The sequence below is a fragment of the Osmerus mordax genome, chromosome 3 (assembly GCF_038355195.1).
Source record: "Osmerus mordax isolate fOsmMor3 chromosome 3, fOsmMor3.pri, whole genome shotgun sequence".
Taxonomy (NCBI): domain Eukaryota; kingdom Metazoa; phylum Chordata; class Actinopteri; order Osmeriformes; family Osmeridae; genus Osmerus; species Osmerus mordax.
Genome location: NC_090052.1, coordinates 22,214,105 through 22,234,564, shown reverse-complemented (window position 1 = coordinate 22,234,564; position 20,460 = coordinate 22,214,105). Strand labels below are relative to the sequence as shown.

Below are 20,460 nucleotides of genomic sequence, written 5' to 3'. Positions count from 1 at the left end.
TAATTATTGAACTGGGTTATGTTCATGTCATGTCAGCACTCCGCACACCTCTGGTTAATGATTTGCCAGGGCATATTTCAGTGAAAAAAAGCCAAGTGAAATAAGGCAGAAAAAAATCTGATTTGCTTGCTTTGATTGCTTCCATCAGTTCAGTGTTCGAACATAAGTTTCACTGAGTAACATTAATACGTGTTAATAAAGAACAATTTGGTTATAGACAGTTCATTTAATAGTAGGTACACATAAATTTGCATGCAAGCACATTTTGACATACTTTTTTATTGTCGTTACGATATAGAAAACCCATCAACAAGGGTACTCATTTAAGTTCACGTTTCTGCTTATCTATAACAATAAAAACATCTCCATAGCATCTAACGAGTACTCTGATACAGACACTGTTAGCAATGTTTCAGCCATCACAAAACATTATATAATTTAACGTGTACACTAATACAAGATGTGATGCATCCACTACTTACTCACACATATTAAAAGCTCACTAAAAACAACTCAACAAAAAGTTCGACTGACCGAGTGTCATTCTTCAGTTAACATCTTCCGGAATAGAGACGTTTAGTAAGTTACGTCACTGCTAGTAGGCTGTTTCGACCAGACAATCGACTGTCGTAATATTAACAATATAAATATCTGTAAAAAGTTGGATACTAAATATTGTACATTCAAGTATTGAACCCCGTGGTCCGGAGATAACATTAGGTACGTTCGACTTCCTGCAGCGCCGGCGGCGTCGACAGCCTTCTGCAGCTGGCTGACTTGAAGCAGCCAATGGCATTCATTGCTTCAAGTCAGCCATCTGCAGCAGACTGTAGGCGCCGCCGGCGCTGCATAAAGTCGAACACACCTAATGACTAAACAACTCTCTCTCTCTGCCCTCGCCCATTCCTGGTAGCTGGCTAAAGAGTGTACAATTTGAGTTGTTCCTCCATCTCTCCCTCAGTCACCTCCAGGGCCTCCTGATTGGCTCTTAGCAGCTGGAAGATGGCAGCCAGCTGCTCCTGCTGAACCCTGACACAAAACAAATCACACCACCTGTTACACCCACACACCAGGCTGTTTGTGCCACACCCAGGTAAAAACAAACAAAACTAAGCTCTACAGTGCCATCTGTAATAATGACATATGCCACAAGTTACCACCACCTACCAGGCATCTTGTGCTGCACCGTAGTACATTACATTTACATTTAGCAGACGCTCTTATCCAGAGCGACTTACAGTAAGTACAGGGACATTCCCTCGAGGCAAGTAGGGTGAAGTGCCTTGCCCAAGGACACAACGTCATTTGACACAGCCGGGAATCGAAACAGCGACCTTCTGATTACAAGCCCGACTCCCTCACCGCTCAGCCACCTGACTCCGTACACCTGACTAGTACAAAACAAACTCCCTTCAAATGTCGTGCAGTGCCAGCTGTTAGGATTACTACAGTTACTGTTCTGTTTATACTATTATACTACTGCACTACCTAACCTTAACACCTTACAGGTGTTGTTGAAAACGGGCACAGGAGAGGAGTGGGAGTCAGGTTTACCTTCAGCTAACTTCTACAGGAGGTCTCCAGATGTCCTGGGAACACTCTCCCTCAAGACACACAACGTTAGTTTAAATGGTTTGTTTGATTGTTATTATCTGCTGCTATTACTTCTGAATGGAAATCGGACCAGCAGATGAATCAGAATCAGAATTTGGTTTATTCGCCATGTATGTTAAACAAACACGGAATTTACTGTGGCAGGGAGGTGCAAACACTAAACATATACAAATCTTAAATTAAGTAAAGGTACAGAAGTTTAACTATTCCTAAGAACTAAACAATCTAAGAATAAAACAATTTAAATATAAAATATATATAAAAATAAGAATAAGAATAAGAATGAGCAGCATGAGTGGTCAACATAGTGCAATAGTGCAATCAGATACTGGGTTAAATAATGAATGAATGTCAATGGGAGTCCTTGGCTTTGGCCAGTAGCAGATGGAAAGAAACTGAGGTGATGGTGGTGGAAGATCACCCTCAGTTCGTTTAGTTTGTTTGTAAGCTTGATAAATGTTTTATGTCAAACAAAAGAACAGAAGCAACATTGTTTTTTCAGACAAACAGGCTTTTAATTATCAAGAGTTTACAAAAGCCATCCCAATAAAACAACTACAAAAAAAACTCTCTACAAAATCACTACGGTTTCTCATACATTTATGCCACTTCTTTGCATAGTATAATTATTTTTCGTTTTCACCATTCTACTTACAAAAACTCCAGTCCCATACTGGGAGAAAGAAGCCCATTCATTGTCAGTGTGCATTGGTTACATTTAAAGTGACTCAGGACTGGGATAGGAGAGCTGAGGAGAGAAAAAGAGATTTGCCATCTCTAGATATCAGAACGACATCTCCCAGGCAGGACTAGCCTAACACTGTGTTACTAAGTAACACTGTTACTAAGTAACACAGTGTTCTTCCTGCAGAGTATTTCCACAGATCTGTCGGCACAGGGTGGCCATTCTCCAAATGTTTGTGCCACACCTATAGACTACTGCTCTGGAGTTTTGAAACATATGAGCTCGGGTTAGTGTACGAATGCTTACAACCAATAGTGAAGACTGGCATGTGTGTTATGCAATTCAGTAGATGTCCTTTGGGTGGCAGTAGAGAGTTTACAGACAGGGTTGGGGGTGGGGGGGGGGTGGGTTTGGACTGGTGGTTTACCATCACATGTCCATCATCACATGTCTGTTGTTAAGATCACAGCTTCATAATTAGGGCTATATAACAAAGCGAAAACAAAAAAAAAGAAAAATTACGACACTGAATCTTTCCCGACCCCCAGACTCCATCACGGAGACTAACCACGTATTACTTTCAAAGCGCCGGTTGCGTTTCCCTCACTAGAGAGCGGTAGATCTAGACTCTAACCGTACACATAACAAGATGTTTCGTGACCATGACTGATGTTTTCCTTCAGACCTCCCCGAGACAGATTCACCAAGCCTCGTACTCCTTCACTAGCTCTTCCTGTAGTCAGAGGAAACAAGCTCCCTTAAGTTGAGGGAGTTGGATTAATGTTCTGGCCTCTATTCTAGCTAACGGCTACACCCCAGACAGAGAATAGAGAGGGAAAAGATCACACATACAGGCACTCTGGTGTGTTTGTAATTTAGTTTGCTATTAACAGGCCGGTACTTAAGCGGTGCCCTTTTACATCCGTATGGATAGAGAGAGGAAGGAAAGGAGAAGACGACAGGCAAGGAGAGGTTATCTTCCGTACAGCAGCACGGGGGGACAGGCGAGCAACAGAGATTGAGATGATCTTCGCGTTGGCTCTTCGACGATCGGTCTTCAAGACAGAAAGGCAAGAAAGAAAGAGAGAGATGTAGAAAGAAAAAGAACAAGAGAGAGAGGGGGAGGGAGGGAGAGAGGGAGGGGAAGAAAGAGAGAGAGAGAGAGAGAGAGAGAGAGAGAGAGAGAGAGTAAAGGTTGCCGCTCCATCGCTGTCTTATTCAGCTGCTCTGGTCAAAAGGGGAGGATAAAACGTTCTTGATTAACGTTGCGTCTCACACACTCCTCTACTTCCTACTTATGTTTGACACGAAAGAAACAGAGGTAAAGGGTGAGAGACACAGAGAGACAGAGAGAGAGATATCATCAGAGAGGGACCACTCACCATGGTTTGTGAAGTTAGGTTAGCAGGCAGCATGCAGGGTTTAGAAGCATCAGAACCCAGTACAGAGTCAGAGACCAGAGGAAGATTCAGGCACCACCACCTCCACCTACTCTAGCCCCCTCCACCACCACCACACCCCCACCCTTCCCCAAAGCATGCTACACAGGGCCCCGCCCTTAAGATGTACAGTCCGACAGAGAGGACGACAGAGAAGAAACTGAAGGAAAAAAAACTCTATTCTACTTTATGTTTATGTAGCTATACAGCGAGCCTGCTACTGTCTGAAGGACTGTCTCTGGGAAAGAACCCCTCTAATTCCTTGTCTTTACATCCATGTGTCCACCAGGGGGAGCCACACTACATCCACGTGTTCCTTCTTTAGGCCTATGCAAAAGGTATGATTGTAGCCACATAACAATGTGTTTATTTGACTTTTTTTCAAGATATTAATTATATTAATAATACAAAAATATGTATTTGATTCGCAATAATGCATGGCTCACAATACGTCTTGTATTGAGATGTGGTTATTGGTTTTCATTGTTTATGCTAAATAAAACAATACAGTAACGAACGTAACGAAGCTGTGATCTCAGCTAAACTAAAAACTCCCATTTAGGAGTAATAATAATACCATGACCTACAGCTGTTGGGCCTTCCAGTGTGTGTGTGTGTACAGTACAGTACAGTACAGTAAAGCTGATGTGTAGTAAAGCTGTCAGTAGGATATATGACATAAGATATCTGTCAGAAGGCACTGAGACACCTGTTCTACACTCCCCTTATAGAGTTCACAGCAGCTGTCTTCTGTGTGATATAAATCTAGAACCTCTCCTTCCACGTCTGACACTGGCTATGCTAGAAGCAATTCAATAAAATTACAACTTTATTAACCCTATTCTTGGCTTGGTGCAGTCAGCGAGACTTTCAAAAAAGCAATGAACGATATGAATCATGGTAAACATGTCATTTCCTGGATTAGACTACTGCTTGATTCAAAGTAACATGACCCCCATCTGAGGCAGGTCTGAGTGATACGAGGCAGCAGGTCTGATTCCAGCCTGTCTATTCATCATCCCTTCCCTCTGGCACTCTTGTTAGGAGAGGAAGAATGAGGCTTTGTCACTGACGAATAGCTGATGTCTTTCCCCTCTGGTATCTGTGTGTGTGTGTGTGTGTGTGTGTGTGTGTGTGTGTGTGTGTGTGTGTGTGTGTGTGTGTGTGAAAAAGAGAAAACAAGCGAGAGAGCAAGAGAGAGAGAAAGAAAGAGAGCTTCCTATATGACTAGGCCCTTCTACTGCAGGTTCTTTCTGAATCCCCACGCCTCCAGCACAGATACAATGACCCACATCTGTGGCACTTCCCATCTCTTCCCATGAGCTCATAGGGTGGTGGGCTGATGTGCGGGGCGAGCAAAGGGGCGGAGAGAGGACGGGGAGGCTAGTGAGGGGCAGGTTGGGTTTATTTCTGTAAGAGAGTGGGTGTAGTCAGGAGAACAGGGAGAGTGAGTGCAGGAAACTGAATGGGGGGGGGGCAGGAGACTGGGGGGGCAGGAGACTGAGGGGGCAGGAGACTGGGGGGGCAGGAGACTGAGGGAGCAGGAGACTGGGGGGGCAGGAGACTGGGGGGGCAGGAGACTGGGGGGGCAGGAGGCTGGGGGGGCAGGAGACTGGGGGGGCAGGAGACTGGGGGGGCAGGAGACTGAGGGGGCAGGAGACTGGGGGGGCAGGAGACTGAGGGGGCAGGAGACTGAGGGGGCAGGAGACTGGGGGGCAGGAGACAGGGGGGGCAGGAGACTGAGGGGGCAGGAGACTGAGGGGGCAGGAGACTGGGGGGGCAGGAGACTGAGGGGGCAGGAGACTGGGGGGCAGGAGACTGGGGGGGCAGGAGACTGGGGGGCAGGAGACTGGGGGGGCAGGAGACTGGGGGGGGTAAATAAAGCACCTTACCCTCTCCTTTCTTCCTAACACTCTGGGAGATGGTGCTTAGAGAGAAGTAAGATCGGACGTGAGCTCTATCCTGGAAAATAAACGCAGGATGAGAGCTGTTACAGACACACACGCTCGCGCACGCACACACAATGGTACCCACACACAGAAACAAACTTGGCCCTCATCCAGATTTAATTGGGTTCACATGTTTTGTCCTGACAGTATTTTTAGACAACAAGGAAAAACCTATCATAAGATGGAACTGGGTGTGGGAGGCTTGGTTTAGGACCAAACAGGGATATTAAATCAGCTTGAGCTCAAGGGTTGGGCCGGGTTCGAACATTCACAGGGCTAATATCTCAGGATCTTGACATGGGCTGGATGGTCCTTCATAAGAGAAAGCGGAAGTGAGAGGAGAACAGTGGTAGGTGATGGGGGGGAGGGGGGTTGAATAGTACTGTCACATTCCTTCCTCACACACTAAGAGGCAGGGTTGAAGCTACCCAAGAGTGGTGTAATGTTGACGGGATATAAACCTGGATTTGGATCTGGCAGGATTTCTACATTCCCCTCTCAAATTGCTCCTGGTATGTTGGCCTTTAAACCTCCCACCTCAAACAGTGTTTAAACCTCACAACTTTCTCCTTCTCTCTATTTCTTCACTCCTCTCTCATTTACATTTAGTCATTTAGCAGACGCTCTTATCCAGAGCGACTTACAGTAAGTACAGGGACATTCCCCCGAGGCAAGTAGGGTGAAGTGCCTTGCCCAAGGACACAACGTCATTTCGCATGTCAGGGAATCGAACCAGCAACCTTCTGATTAATAGCCCGATTCCCTAACCGCTCAGCCACCTGACCTCCCACTCATTCCTTCTCTTTTCCCCTCTCCTCTCTATGGGAACAAGTAAAACATCACTGCCAGGTCTGGTAGATATTTTAGGAGCTAGACTCCATTTCTGCTGGAGGACAAGAAAACAAAGTCCTCCAATCAGAGAGCTGGAGAGAGGAACTCCCCTGACTGGAGAAGTAAAGTCAAAACCCACAATCTGTTAATGTTGCAGCTCCTCATACGTTAAACACACACACACACACACAGACCCCCCCACACACACACACGCACACACAGACCCACACACACACACACACAGACCCACACACACACACACACACACACACACACACACACCACACACACACACACAGGTCAGGGGAGGACTTGAAGTCAATTCATGTCAAAACATCCAAGTTGTTTAGCTGAAGCTGTCTGCTAACAGCAAGTCTACAAACATGGAATCAAAGATACAGACAGGAAACTGGGATGGGAAGAGAGAGGAGGACCCCCTCCTACCCCCCCCCCCCCCCCACACACACACACACACACACACACAGGTCAAGGAAGAGGGGATGGTGATGCGGATGGAATGACGGAAGGAAAAGTGGAAGACAGGAGGAGACAGGAGGAGTTTAACTGCATTGGCGTGTTTTTGAAGAGGTTAGAGTCATGCCACTGTCATGTGCCAAACGTGCAGGTCTGCAAGAGGACAGAGAGATGGAGGGAGAGATGGAGGGAGAAGATGGAGGGAGAAGATGGAGGGAGAGATGGAGGGAGAAGATGGAGGGAGAGATGGAGGGAGGGAGAGATGGAGGGAGAAGATGGAGGGAGAGATGGAGGGAGAAGATGGAGGGAGAGATGGAGGGAGAAGATGGAGGGATACACGGAGAAGATGGAAGGGTAAAAAGAGAGGGTGGAAGAGGTGGAGGATGGGTACCTCTGTTCCTCCTCCATCTCCTCCTTGGTCATGAGCTTCTCAAACTTGCTCTTCTTCTTGCCGGGGGTGAACTTAGGAGTCACATTCTCCTCAGCTGCGGCCACGTCTGAAACACACACACACACACACACACAGAAGGAACCCGGTTAACATACAGACCAGGATGATAGTAGACACACACACGTGTTGGGGTTGGTTTAGGCTGAGAGACGGAAGAAGGAGAGACAGAGAGAGAGATAGAGAGAGAAGGGGAGAGAGAGATAGGAGAACAAGACGAAACAGCGAGAGAGAGAGAGAGGGGGAGAGAGAGATAGGAGAACAAGACGAAACAGCGAGAGAGGGAGAGAGAGAGAGATAGGAGAACAAAACGAAACACAGCAGGAGAGAGAGATCAGATCCCAGCTCACAGCTGTCCGAGGTGTTTGATGCAGTGGGAGCAGGAGGCTCTGGGTTTATTTAACCATCGTGCTGCCTTCGGGTCACATGACCCAAAGGCAGCACGATGGTTCGTTATGAACCTTCGGGTCACATGACCCAAAGGCAGCACGATGGTTCGTTATGAACCTTCGGGTCACATGACCCAAAGGCAGCACGATGGTTCGTTATGAACCTTCGGGTCACATGACCCAAAGGCAGCACGATGGTTCGTTATGAACCTTCGGGTCACATGACCCAAAGGCAGCACGGTGGTTCGTTATGAACCTTCGGGTCACATGACCCAAAGGCAGCACGGTGGTTCGTTATGAACCTTCGGGTCACATGACCCAAAGGCAGCACGATGGTTCGTTATGAATCTTTCATAACGAACCATCGTTGTGTTTACCCAATTTTACCCAATACAAAAACAAATAAAAATAATTTTATTTTAACCATTCCAATGTGGGGGGTCTGAGACAGCCCGACAGTTAAAAGAAAATGCTTCACTTTGTTTTTGTATGAGGTAAATTTGTCGCAATACGACGGTGGGTCACAATGACTGATGGGTCAGAATGACCCAAAGATAACACAAGGGTTAACACTCAAACAGAAATAGCTCTGAAAGGTCAGAGAGTGGAGGCAAATCGATGAACCTGACACCCTTTCTGTCTCTCCAAAAGAACATAATCACATGTAAAACATCAATATATAACATAAGTGAATTACAATAACACTGATTCAGCTATTCAGTGTTTCAGCTTAACATTGTGTGTGTTTCTGTGACGAAGACAGTTGCATGTGTTACATGTTTGCAGTGTGAGAAAACACTTCTTGAGAAATCAGAATGTGCAAAAATATGATTGTATAAATAAAGATCACAATATAGATAACGTTTTTTTAAACTTGGTGGATTTGTAAATTAATGTTTGTACTTGCTGAAACAGTGTACTAAACATGTGTCAATGGTGAGTTTGGATCCTAACAGCTTTTTAACAAAGCCTCCCTAATCCTAATCCTGGGTTAATCTGGGTCAGAGTCCGATCAACAGAATAATCCTTCTCTGTTGCCCAAAGCCCCAGTTTGTTTGTAACCATAATTTGGCAGTCAGTGAGGCATGTTATCTAGATTATCTGTTGGTGAGGAAGGTATTATAGGTTAGCTGTTTGTGAGAAAGGCGTTCCAGATTATCTGTGACAAACTGCCAGTAGAAGGCCAATAGAGCACACACACAGACCGACCCAACCAACCAACCACCCACCCACCCACCCACCCACCTACACACACACACTCTTTCTTTCTCTTTGTGTTCTGCCCCCTTCCTCTCAGCCTAGGGCTGTAGTTCCTCTTCTATTACCAGTAGGTCTTTTCTGAGGACGATGTGGTCCTGTTTTCAGGAAACACTCATTCTAGTCAGGCAAGGGGGGGACAGCCTCTCAGAAGCCCAGGGGGCCTTCAGCTACAGAATAGAAGAACAAAATGGAGGCTGCTGTGGCCTGAATGCTGTCAGTAGAGGAGAAGAGAGGAGGAGGAGAGGAGAGGAGGAGGAGAGGAGTGGAGGAGGAGAGGACTGGAGAGGAGGAGAGGAGGAGGAGAGGAGTGGAGGAGGAGAGGATTGGAGGAGGAGAGGACTGGAGAGGAGGAGAGGAGGAGGAAAGAAACAGGTACTAAGGACATTGGATTTCCTTCTCACCGTTATGCTCTACGTCCACTGGTGCTGGTTCTGGTTCTGGTTCTGAGACAGGCTCCGATTCTGGGATCACCTCCTCCTCCACAGCTACAGGCTCAGGCTCTTGGATGAGATCAGGGAGGGGTTCCTCTACTGGGGCCACAGGGAGTGGTTCCTCTACTGGGGCCACAGGGAGGGCTTCCTCTACTGGGGCCACAGGGACCGCCTCGGGCTCTGGGATGGGTTCAACCACTGGCTCTGGTTCTGGGGCAAGGAGCTCTGGTTCTGGTTCTGGAACTGGTTCTGGAACAGGTTCTGGTTCTGGAACAGGTTCTACGATGGGCTCCGGAACAGGCTCGGGCTCTGGAACATGCTGGAGAGGGGAGAGATGGGGCACAGGTATGTCAGTGTATGTAATAGGTCAGATGTAAAACATGTCACACATATGTTTCTTATTGTTAGCTTGGTGACAGCTAGTTTAGAGCAGTGCAGCATTCTTTGTTTATTGGTTAAGTGTAATACATGTCTTGTACATCTTCATGTGACACAACAGATCGTAGCGTACTTGTTGTAAATGAACGATACTAAAAAACCTGAATAAAACAAAGGTAATTAAAAATACAATCCTGTTACGTTTCTCTTCTACGTTTACAGATGTTGTTGTTTATGCTGAATTGAAGACTCCTGAACGGTTCACATGGAAACACTTATCAGATTGAGGATTCACTGAATCGTATATCTATAGGCCCGGACTCTGTGATTGGTCTGTCTTGTGTGTGTTTACTAAATGTCCCTTGGCCAGTCCAGTGGAGCGTGTAAATAAAGAGGTCAATACTGGATTAAGCTCCATTCCCCAAATAGTCCAGCTTCTAAATATGGACACTTGATTATATGAGACCCAAAGGCCCCTGTCATACATGGAGGGTAGGCTTGGTTCAAGATCAAAAGTGAGTCAAGTGTCAAGTGTCACTCCCAGATCACTGGAACCCGCTTGTCTTAGTGGCTCTCAGCCTCAACTGTGCATCTGTCTTTGACACAGAGACAAACACAGACCTCTTCACCCGCCCCTCCCCCCTACCCTGCACCACCCTCTCTCAGCAAAGAAACTGCCTGGTACTGACAGTTTAGACATCACACACACACACACACACACACACACACACACACACACACACCCCTGCTCACACCCAGACACTGGAATGGCATCCATTTAGCAGGTGGACCAACTGGCTGACTGCTACTGAATTCCTGAGGCATTAAACACTGAAATACACACACACACACACACACACACGCACACACACACACACACACACACGCACACACACAGACTCATTAAACAAAGGCCATTCTAAAAACATTGCTGGTATCCTTAGACTAGGATATATCAATAAACACAAAAAAACTTTCACCTTATATGTTCCAAAAAGTTATCTGGTGAGCAATTTTAGATATCCCTTTTTCAGGCAGAAACAGAGGCAGAGTTAAGGAGGGAGGCAGGGTAGAACATGAGGCAGGGACGAAGAGAGAGTGAGGATATAAATCAGAGGCAGGGGCTCAACAAGGTGGGCAGTGTGAAAGTCTAGCTGTTCACAAGAGGCTTAGCAAGCTGCTGGAGGACCTGTTAAGGCTTTCAATATGTGATCCACTGGTTACGTGCCAAGTCCCCCCTCACGCACCATTAGACCGAAAGAGGGGACTGGGGCAGGTTTGGGCCAGGGCAGGGCAGAGGCTAGGACTGAGGCTAGAGGCTGAGGTAGAGCCAGGGACTGTGGCTGAGTTAGAGGCTGAAGTTGAGAGGTGAGTTAGAGAAGTTTCGGTAGAGGCTGAGGGGTGAGTTAGAGGCTGAAGTTGAAGATGAGGCAGAATGTAGAGGCTGTGGTAAAATCTGAGGGATGGGTTAGAGACTGAGGTAGAGGCTGAGGGATATGGACAGCAGGCCAAGACATCTGGAGAAGAATAATCCCCCCTTCCCCCTCCCACCACTTTCTCTGTTTCTCTGGGCACATGCAGACACATTGTTCTCTGACACACACACACACACACACTCCTGCTTCACCTCTGGGAGAGATCATCCATGAATGAACCTCCCGCAGACCTGCGTGTTGCTAGCAGCAGTGTTGCTCCTCTGTGTGTTCCAGGGGTGGTTCAGGTGGACCAGACTGAGGCTCCCTGGTTTGATCCCCGCACTGGTCACGTGTGTTATGTTGTAGAAGAGACCCACACATTGGACAAACGAACAAAGCACACACTCATACAGACACAGAGTCTTTGTGTGGTGGCAGTCAATGGCCACAGTGTGTGTGTGTGTGTGTGTGTGTGTGTGTGTGTGTGACATCTGGAACACTATCCCACACCATTGTGGAAATTGTGACATCGCCACTGAAAAGACAGACTTGGCTTTAGCTCAGCATGAAGGCTGTTTAGACTAAACAGTCACAGGATCGAGTCCCACTGGTCATAAGGACACCAAGACGTCATTCACATCCAATCATTAGTTTAATAATGTGTGTGTCTCCATGTTCACAGTCAACACAGTCTGTAAACAGGAGGAAAACACACCCACACACACAGCCACACACACACACGCACACACACACACACAGGGCCGTGAGTAAAGCAAGGCAACAGGAAGGAGCTGCACCCAGGACTTCCTTCATACTGCACATACCAACACTTGAACACATTTACATTTAGTCATTTAGCAGACGCTCTTATCCAGAGCGACTTACAGTAAGTACAGGGACATTCCCCCGAGGCAAGTAGGGTGAAGTGCCTTGCCCAAGGACACAACGTCAGTTGGCATGACCGGGAATCTAACTGGCAACCTTCGGATTACTAGTCCGATTCCCTAACCGCTCAGCCACCTGACTCACCTGAACACGTGGGCTGATGCGACTGATGTATAGGAGGTGGTTTGGGAAGAAGCCCTATCAAACACATATCTCAATGAGGTCCTCTTGGTTTTACGGAGGACAGAACGTCTACCATCAGACCAAGAGGACCTGGTGGGGGTTGAAGGTGGGCAGTGCTGTCCACATGCAGCAGCTTGAGCAGGTCCAGGTAGCTGTCCGTCTGGCCTGTCGCTGGCTCCCACACAAAGACTGGTTGTTAGCTCGCTTCTACAGGGAGATTGGTTAACCTTTCAGCAAGGGAATATCTCTCACATGCTCTCTGTCTCGCTGTCTCTCTCTCTCTCTCTGTCTCTCTCTCTCTCTGTCTCTCTCTCTCTCTGTCTCTCTCTCTCTTTATCTTTCTCTGTGTCTCTCTCTCTGTCTCTCTCTCTCTCTCTCTCTGTCTCTCTACCACTTTCTGTCCTTTTCTCTCCCTTTCTTACCTCTAAATGATTCTCACATATCTTTTTCTCAACCTTTCTAGCCCTTTCCCCCTCCCACATTCCCTCCCTTTTCGCTCCCTCCCTTCCTTCAACCCTCCCCCTTCACGCTAGCTAGTCCTCCTTTCCTGGCTGTTCTTCCTCCTTCGTTCCTGAGCAGTGACTCAGCCAGCTTCACCCTGACCCAACATGGCCAGAGCAGGCCATCAGTGCCAGGCCTGGGACCCAGCCCTGAGGGGAGACCAGCCAGCCCGCTCAGACGCCGGGGAGGGGGGGGAACGGAAGCATCTCCTGAGCCTATCACGTGGGGTGTGAAGGGAGGGAGGAGGAGGATGGTAGGGATGGAGAAAGAGGAAGTGAGAGATGAAAGGATGAAGAGAGAGAGAGACAAAGAGAGAGAGATGAAAGATGAGAGGGGGAGTGTAGCGCTATCCCAGGGAGGGAGGGAAGGAAGGATGAAGGGAGACAGGAAGGTAAAGGAGGTGAAAGACAAGGGAGGGAAATGTTAGACAAAGAAAGAGTCAAGTAAGGAAAGAGAAAGGTAGAAAAGTAGAACATTGAAGAGGGAGGGAGGAGTGGAGAAAGAGCGAGGTGCAGAGAGAGGGAGCTGGGAAGAGAGAGGAAAGGAGAGAGAGAGAGAGAGAGAGAGAGGGAGGGAGGCACAAGGGGGGGAAATACCAAAAGGAGGTAGGTCAACTCAGACTTCTGATCTTGACCAATCAGAGCAAAGCCCCTCAGATTCCATCGCGGGCTACTGTTAGAAGACAGAATGTCCTAGGAACATACACACACCACTGTACACAAACTTTACCCCATATTTGGACTTCCCAACATCACACATGGGAACCCAAACAACTGTCGTCAGACCAAAGTGTCAGTGAGTGTTCTCCAGAGATAACATATGGCGTTTCCAGGCCCCGGCAGGATAGCCCAGCATTGGGACCCTCAGCCCCTCCGGAGCTCCTGTTTCCAGGGCAACATCCCTACAGCCCAGAACAGAACAGTACAGGAAGATCTGTAGGAACAGAAAGTACACCCCACTACCAAAATACCCTGCCGGCGGCCATCTTGACTTCCATATAGACCGTAACTTTAACTGTACTGTGTTGCTTCATGTGACAAATGACCAGCAGCAGCTGCTGCTGTGTGTGTGTACGTGTGTGTACGTCTGTGTGTACGTGTGAGCTGTGAGTATACATATCCATGTATGGTTAAATACAACACCAAGAAGGATCTAAGATGTGGAACTACATCAGAGTAAGGTAGATATAGAGAGAGAGACAGAGACAGAGACAGAGACAGAGAGAGAGAGAGAGAGAGAGAGAGAGAGAGAGAGAGAGAGAGAGAGAGAGAGAGGAAAAGAATGAAAGAGAAAGACAGAGTAAGAAAGACACAAAAAGTGAGAAAGAAAGAGAAAAAAGAGAGAACAGGCTGCATAATAAAAACTATGAATGACTATCTAAACATTTACACAATTCTAAACCATTTCAGCGCTTGAATCTGTCTCATTTGTGCCACATCCAGTCATGGAGTAAAAGTGGAGTAGGATTTTGGCTGAAGATGAGCTAGCACCGATCTGATACATCAATAATAAGCAAACTTGCTACATAGAGAAGGACTGTATCTCTTCCTGTAGGTAGTGGGAGGGTGGAGGGTGTGTCATGCTAACAGGTGTGTGTGTGTCAGGGTTATGGAACATGTAATCAGAGATCTAAGTACAGGCAAACATGCAAGAACACATGTCCAAAGGTCACACTGCTAGATATGGCACTGGTGGGGGGGAGGTTAGTGTTGAGGTGGGTGAGGGAGAGGGGAGGTTAGTGTTGAGGTGGGTGAGGGAGAGGGGAGGTTAGTGTTGAGGTGGGTGAGGGAGAGGGGAGGTTAGTGTTGAGGTGGGTGAGGGAGAGGGGAGGTTAGTGTTGAGGTGGGTGAGGGAGAGGGGAGGTTAGTGTTGAGGTGGGTGAGGGAGAGGGGAGGTTAGTGTTGAGGTGGGTGGGGCAGGGGGGAGGTTAGTGTTGAGGTAGGTGAGGGAGAGGGGAGGTTAGTGTTGAGGTGGGTGAGGGAGAGGGGAGGTTAGTGTTGAGGTGGGTGAGGCAGGGGGGAGGTTAGTGTTGAGGTAGGTGAGGGAGGGGGGAGGTTAGTGTTGAGGTGGGTGAGGGAGAGGGGAGGTTAGTGTTGAGGTGGGTGAGGCAGGGGGGAGGTTAGTGTTGAGGTGGGTGAGGGAGGGGGGAGGTTAGTGTTGAGGTAGGTGAGGGAGGGAGGAGGTTAGTGTTGAGGTGGGTGAGGCAGGGGGGAGGTTAGTGTTGAGGTGGGTGAGGGAGAGGGGAGGTTAGTGTTGAGGTGGGTGAGGCAGGGGGGAGGTTAGTGTTGAGGTGGGTGAGGGAGGAGGGAGGTTAGTGTTGAGGTGGGTGAGGCAGGGGGGAGGTTAGTGTTGAGGTGGGTGAGGGAGAGGGGAGGTTAGTGTTGAGGTAGGTGAGGGAGGGAGGAGGTTAGTGTTGAGGTGGGTGAGGGAGAGGGGAGGTTAGTGTTGAGGTGGGTGAGGCAGGGGGGAGGTTAGTGTTGAGGTGGGTGAGGGAGGGGGGAGGTTAGTGTTGAGGTGGGTGAGGGAGGGGGGAGGTTAGTGTTGAGGTGGGTGAGGGAGAGGGGAGGTTAGTGTTGAGGTGGGTGAGGGAGAGGGGAGGTTAGTGTTGAGGTGGGTGAGGCAGGGGGGAGGTTAGTGTTGAGGTGGGTGAGGGAGGGGGGAGGTTAGTGTTGAGGTGGGTGAGGGAGGGGGAGGTTAGTGTTGAGGCGGGTGAGGGAGGGGGGAGGTTAGTGTTTACCATTCTACTGGAAACCATGGTCGCCATCACCATATTTCTGGTCACTACTGGTCACCATGATCACCATTTTACTGGTCACCTTGACCAGAATTTCAGCACCCAGACCCTGTGCTGTTCTGTGTATATGACAATAAAAGACTTGAACATACTACTGCTTACCATGGCCACCATCCTACAGACCGCCATCCGACAGACCGCCATCTTACTGGTCACAATACTGACCCCCCCTACAGCTCCTTCCTCTTTCTGTGCTACAGGTGGCACACACACACACACCTATTCACACACACACACACACGTTAAAGAGCCAGTGTTCCTCCTTTCAACCCACCTCACATTGTGTTGGACTAGAACACTGCTCGCTCCTTCACCGTGGTTTGGCTGCCGGGAACATTTCCCAAGACTGATGATCATGTTATGTATTACAGTATTATGGCTTGTTTATCATCTGTTGTGGGTGTGTTTGTGTGTGTGTACACCAGTATCACGATAGAGACAGTCATGGGAACTATAGTATCTAGGGATATATTCAAACACCTGTTTGCCGACTTAACAGCTTCTCCTATCAGGTGTGATATACCTTGTCCTTTATGAGAGATGGAGAGAGGAAGAGAGAGAGAGAAAGAGAGAGGTAGGGAGAGAGAGAAAGAGAGAGGTAGGGAGAGAGAGAAAGAGAGAGGTAGGGAGAGAGAGAAAGAGTCAAGAGGTACACAGAGTGTTGGAGGTAGGGAGGGTGTAACTGTTACATAACTCTTCAGCAGGGTCAGGTATTCATGAGCTTCCCCCAACGACAGGGTTCTGTGGGACAGAGTCTGGTTCTTCAGGGGGAGGGGGAACTTGGACTGTCCCAAACACAACCACCAGTCCTGCCCTGGGCGACTTCCACACACTTCCACACAGGAGAGGAGAGCAGACGAAGTACATGACACATGTAGCCAAGCTACACAACACAGGCAGGCGGGGGTGGGAAGGGGCCAAGTGTGTGTGAGAGAGTGTTCTGGCCAGGGAGCAATGTGTGTAACCGCCTAAAACAGGAAGAAGCCTCGAAATTCCTCAGTACATGGCTTGCAGCATAGCTAAGTCTTGAAGTTGGAGCAGCTTTCTGTCTCTCTCTCTCGGTCTCTCTCTCTCTGTCTGTCTAGCTATTAACACAGTACAATCTGCAGAATACACATTGCATTTGCATGCTTCATAAACAATGCTCAAACAATAAAATTACTGTACTTCTTTCCCTATGTTCTACAAAATATATACTTCATTTACATACAGTATGTATGTAAATGATGCTCATTCTACAAAATAACAGTTTGGCATTCAAATCGAAAATATATCTGCTTTCACTACCAGATAACAACATAGCAATAACTTGAATTATCTGTTTGTTTTTCAAAGCAACAAAATAAATGTTTATTGACCTGTTCAAAACTGAAAGTTGATGTGAAAGTGGACCTTGATAAAGGCAGGGAGAGAGGCAAATGAGACAAGCCTCTCGCTAGACTAATCAAAGGCGTTAGTTCCCTTGACAACCACGCACTCGCACCACATCCCGTTTTTCTGACAGTGTTTATTCTTGTACGCTGGCCAGCCTACTGTAAATGGAATGAAAACATAGATCAACAACCTCAAAGTGATTTTGATTTATGTCACAGTGTGCACCTTCTGGGACTGTTCCATTGCTGCCATGGATGGGATTACTCTGAGTGACCCCAATCAAGCACACACCCACTGTTCGACCCAGGTCTGACCGTAGATGGGTCAGAGAACGTCCCCTGGGGACACAGCCCAGCCCGGCTCCCTCCAGACCAGACCCAGCCTGGCTCCCTCCAGACCCAGCCTGACTCCCTCCAGACCCAGACGTCTGAACTGGACCCCTTTAGCTCTCCCAGATCAGCTCTCTGCTAACAGACGCCTGGAGTCAGAACAAGAGAGAAGACAGAACAAGCTCTTGTCTGAGCTGTAGAGCCCACAGACACACTCCTAACCATGTGATCACAGCCCTCACAACACTAACCATGTTATCACAGCCCTCACAACACTAACCCTGTGATCACAACACTAACCCTGTGATCACAACACTAACCATGTGATCACAGCCCTCACAACACTAACCATGTTATCACAGCCCTCACAACACTAACCCTGTGATCACAACACTAACCATGTGATCACAGCCCTCACAACACTAACCCTGTGATCACAGCCCTCACAACACTAACCCTGTGATCACAGCCCTCACAACACTAACCCTGTGATCACAGCCCTCACAACACTAACCCTGTGATCACAGCCCTCACAACACTAACCATGTGATCACAGCCCTCACAACACTAACCCTGTGATCACAGCCCTCACAACACTAACCATGTGATCACAGCCCTCACAACAAGACACTGCCACTCTGGTCTCTCCCTTGTTACATCCTCACACAGTCACACACAAGAAACAGGTCCCTCGTAGAATGGACTACAAATAGAAAAGACTACAAAAACAGGCCTCCTTGGCTTGGATATGGTGAAATGTATATGGTCCCATGTTGTAACAAGGTCTACCACAGTACACAGCAGAAGGAGAGGTTAAACAGTCCAGCAGCTGGGAGGGGGGGCTCTCACTGAAGGGCTTACATAATGGCATAGGGGCTGTGTGTGTGTGTGAGTCTGGGCATGGGGCCAGGCCCTAGGAACAGCACGTGTGTGGCTAGAGACTCTCTGCTGCGATCTGAACTGACATCTTCAGTCTTCAGTACGAAGATCTCGACCACAGAACTGAAGGGAAACTGCAGCCAATATTCAGCGCCATTAGAGCAAAAACAACTTTAACAGAGTTTTACCAGTCTGGCCATGTGTATACCCACACCCACCCCAGTCCTCTCGCCCAGCTCTCTCTCTCTCTACTGTCCCAGCCCTGCAGCAAGGCCAATCCCAGCCCCAGAGCTAGCTGTACATGAGCAAATATAGAGCATATATGTTTGCCACCAAATATAGATGAGTGTCCAATGCTTTTCATGGTGGCATGTGAGTGCCTCATGTTACCGCAGAGCATGGCAGATTCTGTTTGGTCAGGAGCTGGGGGTGGGGTGGATGGGTGGAGGGGGTCAGTGTGTGTGGGGTTGGGGTGAAGGGGGTCAGTGTGTAGGGGGTTGGGGTGGAGGGGGTCAGTGTGTAGGGGGTTGGGGTGGAGGGGGTCAGTGTGTGAGGGGTTGGGTGGAGGGGGTCAGTGTGTGGGGGGTTGGGGTGGAGGGGGTCAGTGTGTGGGGGATGGAGAGTGGAGGGGTTCAGTGTGTGGGGGGTTGGGGTGGAGGGGCTTGGATGGAGGAACTTGGGGTGGAGGGGGGCTTGAGGTGGGGTTGGGGGCACCAGATGGAGCCATAGTTAATGGCTAGGCTAAAGGTCAGTGAACCAGCAGTTCTTGGCTCTGGGACAGGATAGAGCCCAGTGAGGGTCGCACTGACCACTGACCTTTGGAGACTAAATGCAGCCCGTTCTGCAGGCCAAACCTGCAGCTGTGGACCTGACTTCTTACTGGTCATGATGGGGCACTTAGCGTGGAATGCTAACGCTATCATTAGCCAAATGGGTACACCCAACATGGCTTCCTCGACTCATGCGCTTACATAACTGTAATAAGTGCCTTGAGGGTTTAGGTTGGTTGAGGGGAAGTTCTATGAGCATATGTGAAGCCCTCTGTGACATGCTTGCGTGTAAAAAGGGCTATACAAATAAATTTGATTTGATTTTTGATTTGATAAGTGAGTAAGAGAGAAAAACTGAGTAGGAACATACTATATTTGAGTTATGGTATAAAGTCCGTGAGATATAGGCATACGAAACGTATTAAGCACAACACTGTTAAAACTGCGTGCGTGTGTGGAGGCGGGGAGGTTGGGTCGCGATGCATTGAAAACGCCAGCGCGGATAAATAACTCTTGGACCTTTAACAAGTGGCCCCTTCATCCATTGAGATAACATTTGGAACGAACGCAATTCCTGTTATCGACAAACAGTTAAGTCTTAAAACACATAGGTCTATGTAGGTTACTAATCAATGCGTTGGATAGCGCGCTCAAAACCTGAGTCAATGCGCATAATTGTAATGTAACCATCAAGCACTCGTGAGTTCTTACCTGGACCTCTGGCACAATTTCGGGCTCTTTAGCGGGCTGCTTCTCAACAACTGGAACCTCCTCGACAACGGGGGCTGCGGCCACGAGCTCATCTTTAGGGGCGGCTTTGCAAACTACTCTGACGGCCTCAACAACTTTTTCCGCTACGACCGGCGGCGCTTGTACTTTGGGCTTGTAGTTCACCACTCCCAGGGCCCGTGAAGGTGGGATGACATCTGCATATTCGACGGGACCTTTCTTTGCCGCGGCCGGTGCTTCGCTCTTCTTGTTCAAGAACTTGGCTGCCACCACGACTGCAACGACGGTGAAAAATATGGCTGGGATGATGATGGATGCGTCCATCCTTGCGGTATTCTAAAAAAGCTTTAGCCTAGTACAGAAATGGCACTTATTTGTTTAGAATGTATTTAAAGCTCCCGTTTTGGGTTTGTAGAAGTGTCCCTTCTCGTAGCTAAGGGGAGCGTGTGTGTGTTCAGCTCAACAGTACAGTCCTGCACGCACAGTGGAGCATCTCGTGCGCTTCCACTAAACACGGCCAGATAAACCTGCGCGTTGAAGCACCGTATCGTGCTTTAAAACCGAGCGTCACGTCTCGAAGACCTGCCCCGCTGGAAGAGGCCGTCCTTTTTAAAGAGGTATTCCCTTCACAATGTAAGCAATGCATATGAATAATCTTAAAGCGCGTGTAAACTCGCACGCGGGGAACATCCGCATGAAACAG

General features: G+C 48.4%; 1 protein-coding gene across 2 annotated transcripts; it reads right to left on the bottom strand.

Moving 5' to 3' along the window:
• Positions 1-2,104: 2,104 nt before the first annotated feature.
• On the bottom strand, positions 2,105-20,279 carry si:ch73-366l1.5 (FILIA-N KH-like domain-containing protein). 2 transcript variants are annotated; one of them, XM_067233642.1, is made up of 4 exons: positions 19,740-20,279; positions 9,491-9,839; positions 7,384-7,489; positions 2,105-3,526 (listed from the first exon to the last, which is right to left on the bottom strand). In XM_067233642.1, exons 1-4 carry the CDS (start codon positions 20,079-20,081, stop codon positions 3,514-3,516), a joined length of 810 nt encoding a protein of 269 aa, XP_067089743.1. In that variant the 5' UTR covers positions 20,082-20,279; the 3' UTR covers positions 2,105-3,513. The 2 variants fall into 2 exon arrangements, with proteins under 2 accessions (XP_067089743.1, XP_067089744.1); XM_067233643.1 differs by having other exon boundaries at positions 2,105-3,521; positions 19,740-20,278.
• Between the last annotated feature and the right edge of the window lie 181 nt (positions 20,280-20,460).

Excerpts from the sequence above, each read along its gene's own strand:
- si:ch73-366l1.5 (XM_067233642.1), bottom strand. The coding sequence starts at position 20,081 with ATGGACGCATCCATCATCATCCCAGCCATATTTTTCACCGTCGTTGCA. Across the intron at positions 9,840-19,739 it reads AAATTGTGCCAGAGGTCCAG|CATGTTCCAGAGCCCGAGCC; the intron begins GTAAGAACTCAC and ends TCCCCTCTCCAG. Across the intron at positions 7,490-9,490 it reads AGTGGACGTAGAGCATAACG|ACGTGGCCGCAGCTGAGGAG; the intron begins GTGAGAAGGAAA and ends TGTGTGTTTCAG.